General features: G+C 36.5%; 1 protein-coding gene across 2 annotated transcripts in view; it reads right to left on the bottom strand.

Moving 5' to 3' along the window:
- Window positions 1-891: 891 nt before the first annotated feature.
- pigq (phosphatidylinositol glycan anchor biosynthesis, class Q) overlaps window positions 892-6,466 on the bottom strand; it is a 31,483-nt gene continuing 25,908 nt past the window's right edge. For both annotated transcript variants that reach the window (XM_034144253.1, XM_034144252.1), the window contains exons 10-14: window positions 5,823-5,934; window positions 4,946-5,026; window positions 4,071-4,185; window positions 3,117-3,178; window positions 892-2,885 (exon numbers count right to left, since the gene is read on the bottom strand). In XM_034144253.1, the coding sequence (XP_034000144.1) occupies window positions 2,733-2,885; window positions 3,117-3,178; window positions 4,071-4,185; window positions 4,946-5,026; window positions 5,823-5,934 (523 nt within the window). In that variant the 3' untranslated portion in view covers window positions 892-2,732. The remainder of the gene's footprint in view (window positions 2,886-3,116; window positions 3,179-4,070; window positions 4,186-4,945; window positions 5,027-5,822; window positions 5,935-6,466) is intronic.

Raw genomic sequence — 6,466 nt, 5'->3', positions numbered from 1 at the left:
ACTCTAACAGTAGCCATCAGACTGCACAACCAAATCTTGACCCCTATATACAATCCTTTAACAATTATATTTACCTACTTTGGACTTTCACATAGACATTTATATATATTTATAATATTCAGAATTATCCAAATCTGTAACCTAATTCTATTGTTAGTTTTGTACTGTTGTTGCTATTTTATTTGCAAAAAATAAAGATTTGCTTAAAATAAATAAGCAAGTGATTTTGACAACATTTTGATTAAACCCCATTAATCACAGGCTGTGAAAATGAGTGCATTAAAGACCAGTTTCAGAGTATTTCTCCCCCCCCCCTTAAATGCATTTTATGGCCCATCATGAGAATAGCATATAAGGCATTAAAGATGAGACATTAAACACCATTAGAAGTCATTAAATCGTATAACAACTGCTACATAAATCACTGAACAAAACATCACCAATCAACACACGAGGCATGTTTAGCTAGTGATAAATGAAAAAGAAGTTTCAAATTGCACTTTTTCCTTAACAATTTAATGTAGGGTTTTCATCATCAGTCCTACCGGAACTATATTTTTCCATTTGTTTGATTGTCAGAAAAAGCATTAAGACACAGCTCCTATGATCTATGGATCAGTTTGGATTTATAATGATAATAATCTGAATAGAAAAGAGCCATCCCAGGATTACAGTAAGACTGGATACGTGTGCTGCAGCAGCACATGGTCACAATACATCTCATTCAATCTAGGCACAAACATTCTTATTCAAATATATTAATAGAGCAGCTCTGGGGTTTGTCTCTTATTGACATTACAGATTAGATTAAATCAATAATCATTTCTATACCCATTATTTTATAAGCTGTTTATGAAAAGATAAGCCTCATCTGAAAAGAAGAGACACCAGTATATTAAATACGCATGGATTTTATTAAATGGCAATGGAACATTTAGTACAGATCAGTAGGAGATGATCAAATAAGAGGTTACAAAAACAAGAATGCACATTTAGACAATTTAACAAATTGGTGCTAAAGTACAGAAATAATTCACATTAAAGAGAGTGAACATTTGTTTTTAATTCTAATTCAGCACTAAGACTGCAGGCAGAGGACATTTCATTGCCTAGCTTTATAAAAAGTGGAAAAATGTTTAACTTTCAACAGCTTATGTATCGTTCACCTACAGTTTGTGCAGAACAAGGCCGACATCAAACCTCATTCTAAACTGTTGGTTAGTTTCATTTCAATCAGAGATGGATTAGGTTCATTGTTACAAAGAATGACACCACATTTCATTACAAATGACATGAATAGGCACATATATTAGAAATAACAAGACAAACGCTGACAAATTCACCCTGAGCAGAATAAAGATTTGCTTCGTACCATAACAGAACAGTAACTCCCTCCATAACTGCGAAATATGGCAACAAATGAACACATAAAACACTAATCATTCTTTTAGACTACACTCTTATACATCAAAACACAAAGTATTACAAAGAAAATATAAATCAGTTTTTCCAGTTAGTATCATTTAGGTAGACTTTTGCTAATACTTTAATTATATACAATCTATATGATCAGTGCAGTTAAAGCATAAATACCTGATTACTGAGAGGAATCCCGCCTCTATGTTGCAGACTTTAAAAAGAAACCTGTGGTTACTGCTGTCGAATTGGATTTTCGCATTAAATATGGAGCCTGATTTGATGACTCTTTTTTTACTTGAGTTACTGTTGCGACATGTGTTGGCAATATCCCATTAGAGTAAGCGGTGTCCATTGGCTGCAGTTCACTAAAAGTCAGTCTCACTGTACTTCTAGAATCCCTCCAGAAGCTTCAATGGTGCTTAGAGGCTGGTGCTGGAGTAAAAGTCATGGGTAATAAAAACTCAAATGTTTACATTCTGGTATTTCATGACTAAGGAGTGTTGTAGGGAGGGTTTTATTTTTGTCCTGGTTCCCTGTGCAAAACTACTTTAAACTAGGTAGGTTTTACAGGAAAGCCCATGGAGTGTGAAAAACAGCTTGTACTTCATGTTTGTGATAGTGAGTGGTACATCACTATGGGTTATTTGCTTATGGCACTTGAAATGGACATTTACGTTACATTTAAGAAGCAGGTGCACCAGCACAAAAGCCAAGCAATGTACTGTCATCTGCTTGTTTTTTTCTAATTTGTTTTTTTCTATTAAGTCTTATCTAAGGATTAGTAATTCATCTTTCTGTCGCACACTTAAACCACATAACACAAATAGCTTTGGTCCTTTAGTGGCGTTTTTCTTTGTGGGAATGCATATACATTTAGTACAGGGGTTTAAATACTCATATTATTATTAATTTATGGCCTCTACAACAAAAGAAAACAGCTGACCCTATATCAAATCCTAAAATGATGGAAAATAAAAGTATTTTCCCCATGTAGTGAAAGTCATCTTATGATCACAGTTCTTACAGCAGCAGGACGTGACTACTTGCTGGTTTTTAAGTTTGTTGGCTTACACCGCCTTGTTCTCTGTGCTCAGAAACATGTTTCTTCTTCTTCAACCTGACCAAGTGTGCTGAACTGGCAGTTTCTTGCTAACACACACTTTCTGTAACTTTCTTCCAATTTAACATGAAAGCAGCGCAACTCACATTTCTTTTTACCTTTCCATCTTGTTTCACCTTTCCCCCTCTTTCCTTCCATCTCATTATTTAATCAGTCACTTCCCTTTCTGTTGTTCCCTCATCCCCTCCATCTCTCAGTCGGTTTTGGTGGTTTTATGTCTCCACGGATAAATCAGCTCCCCAACAAACAGTTTCTTGGCCAGGGCCGCCCACGAGTCTTTGGGGTAACAGCTGTACGTCGGGGTGCGGTACAACTGAACCACCGTGCTGCTCTTCAGAGGGTTAATCTGAGGAGGGAAACACAACAGCTCGATATCTTAAAAAAACTCACATCAATTGTACTGTATTATCAGGTTACAAAGTTCTAAATCCTTTACTAAACAGACACAAATCCAGAGAATGTACTCCATTATTAGAAGCCTCAGAATAGACACAAAGGAAAATACTTTAGATGGCAAAAAAATCAAGGGGAAAGGGAATTTGATCTTTAAAAAAGGAAACTAAATGTGGCCTCTTACCTCCATCAGCAGGTGCAGGGCCGTCCCGGGCTCTTCACACAGCACCTTGAACTTTACACCCTCTGTGAAGAACATCGATAAGAGTCCAGAATCATCTATACACTCAGCCACCCATACATCTCTTTGCTTTCAGGATTTAATAACCTGCTGATAATGCATCATGTTGTCATAGTTCTGTCAGTCCAATCATTCCCCGATCGCTTCGACATGAACTCATTAGGTGTTCACACATTAAAAAGAGTGGAGCAGGGATGAAATATTTTTGGAGCAGAACCCTGAACTTAGCATCGCCCTGGTTCCCTAAATAAAACAATGGGATTTATCAAATGGATATTGGATTATATTATGATATTTACATGAATTTGTACAATAAGGTAATCTTAATAAATTATTAACCCTTTAAAACATTTTTTTTTAATAACATCGCTAGTAAAGCCACATCAAAAGTGTTTAAGAGAACATATTTTAGCCATTTTCATGATTCATATTTGTATTTTGTGCCTCTACTCTGACATGTTTGCAAGCTTGAATGTTCAAAAATTGCTTTATTTTTCTCATACTGCCTTAGCATTATTAGATCTAGCTACTTGCTGAATGCTAATTGGCTCACTAATGGATTTCATCTTTAGGTATTGAAATGTGGTATTGAATGACAGGCAATTCTTCGATACTTTAATTTACTGACATATTTTATGTGGTAAAGAAAAAAAGTAAAAATCTCTCAAGCTTGTGTTAACCACAGAGCTTATTTCAGGCATTTAACACATTAAATAAAATTGACTTTGAGAAAAGGGAAGCCGTGCAGGTGTTCCTCCTAAATAAGGAGAGTTTCAGATCCTCGAGTCAGTAGGAAGAATCTGTAGTGTTATCTTAAAAAGCATTGCACTGTTTCATGTTTACTTTGATTGAGCAGTTTTACACAAATGAAGTGATCCATGACAAAAGGTAACGTACCTGCTAGTCTGTAGGAGCGCGTGATGCGGAGCGCCACAGCGAACAGAGGGAAGGAGTTGATGAAGTCCACACTGAGGTGGAGCACGCCCTGGAACAGCACCACCACCAGCCGCAACTGCACAACACAGGGGCACACAGGTGTTACAAACAAACCCACCCTACTGGAAAGAATCAGGGCTGGAGTCACTTAATAAAACAAAAGTGTGAATGGACTACTGAGTGTTGTGGGTAATAGATTAGATTCAATCCACAGGATATATGAAATAATGAGTATGTATTTCATGTTTAAATTAGGGAGGGTAAGAAACAATTTGGGATTTTAAAACTTAATGCAGTTTCTTTTGGCTAAATCCATACTTACTAACTCCTTTTAGGTCAGTAACTAAATAAATCATCTAATAAAATGATTCAGTATTTCTCTACCACAGTTTCATTCCTGGTCAGGGTGCAGAAGGCTTTGAAACAGAATGTAGGAGTGTTTTAAAATGTCTAATCATTTCCAAGGGAAGAACCTCTGGGGCTTATTATCGGGAAATGTTGACGTATCTTGAGGAAATTTCCATGGAAGAATTTGTCAGTTTGAACAAAATAGATTAGCATTTATTGACTTTACGGTAATGCAGCCTTTAAAACCAGGAAAGACAACCCTTAAGATATAACGATATTCCAAATCTAAGGCAATATCTATTCTCATATCACAATATCAGCAGTTTTCTAATTACTGTGCTTACTTAAACTCACAAGAGGGTTTCATGATTCATTTTCTAGATTCCTGTCTACAGCTGTAGATGGTCGTTGTGTTTCAGAGGTCTGAACCCCGGTTAGCACAGAAGTAAATTTCTTGCAGGAGTGTGTTTACGTGTGACTCGTCTTACCAGAGTGAAGACCAGGTAGTAGAGCGCTGTGGTGGGCAGCAGGAACAGCAGCACGGTGAACAGCAGGGTCCCAATGAAGAGCTGAAGCAACGATAACACACAAACACACTCACAGTAAACGTCTGTGCCTCTGTGCTGATGACAATGTGTGTGTGCGTGTGTGTTGGTGCTGGTTTTATTTCTTTGCGTGATGACTTCTGGGAATTGAATGTGTCTAAAAAATGAACCCAAAAAGGCAAATTGCACAATTAAAGTGTGAACTTGTCACCAAATGCAAATCCTAATGGGGAATAATGATCCTTCTAAACTCCTTTTTTTGGTCAGGCCTGTCATCCTCTCATCCTCTTTTGAGAATCTTCTAAGCATTGCTTTTATCTGCATGTTTCACAGCCTCACAGTGACACACAGAAACAGCCTGTTGTTAAAATGTCAGTGAAAGAAAGGGACCGGAACAAATCCTTTGAAAAGACGCATGCATTAAACATCAATGACTTATGAACCGTGTCATATTCAAAGTGTCTAAAATTGGCTTCAATTTGACGAAAAACTACATTAAAGCGCTCAAATGTATACGCTGGAGATTAAAACAGAATAATATAATATTTTGTAATTACATGACCCTTTGAAGTACTTTTATTTTATACTTTAATTACATTGTGCTTATATTTTACGTATGATTATACGTTAAGATACATTTTATAATCCCTTGGTAAAATCACAAGCTACCTGACTTCTGGTCCTTCCAGTATGATTGGCTGGTAATACCTTTATTGTTTTATCTAAGCAAAACATTTAGAATTCAGGACTTTTACTTGTAATGGAGTATTTGCAAACGTTGGTCTATGTTTAGGTAAAAGGCCTTATCACTGCGGGTTACCTGGTCCAGGTCGTAGGAGCAGGAGTCCACCCTCTGCCGCAGGACGTTCCACTTCTTCCCCCTGAAGAGCCTCCAGAGAGACGAGAGGCCGTAGATCTTCAGGCAGTACAGCCTGACACACACACAGAGGAACATGTATACCAGTTCATTCAATACATTATCAATATGCACAGTAGGTGTACATCAGAGACAAAAGGATGGAGAAGTAGAGAGGGGGAAATGAAAGAAATTGGTTGGAATGCTTTTAGAAACAAAGTTAGTTTCAATGTAAAGCCTCTTTGAAAAAGCGTTAAATATATTTAATATCTTTCTTTATTATTATGAGCGGAAATAATTGATCTAAGTAGCTGGTGAGACATTTTATATGGATAATTAAATGTTAATATTGTAGTAATAATAATAACATATTCTTTTGATTGTTTACGTCTTTTTATGTTAATTCATTTATTTGTATTTATTTGTTGGCCGTCACTTTGCTGTTGTGACTCTGTAAATGTCCCAACTGTGGGACAAATAAAGGGTTTATGATTTTTAAAATGGTATAACACTAGTATTATGAGTGAAACCTGATAATTATTAACTGGGCAGAAATACAGTTTTTAAAAAAACAACTTGTAAGGCTGTACCATATATTATGCAGCAAA

This window comes from Trematomus bernacchii, unplaced genomic scaffold, assembly GCF_902827165.1.
Source record: "Trematomus bernacchii unplaced genomic scaffold, fTreBer1.1, whole genome shotgun sequence".
Taxonomy (NCBI): domain Eukaryota; kingdom Metazoa; phylum Chordata; class Actinopteri; order Perciformes; family Nototheniidae; genus Trematomus; species Trematomus bernacchii.
Note: the sequence above shows the minus strand (reverse complement) of the source record. Positions and strands in the feature narration are given on the sequence as shown.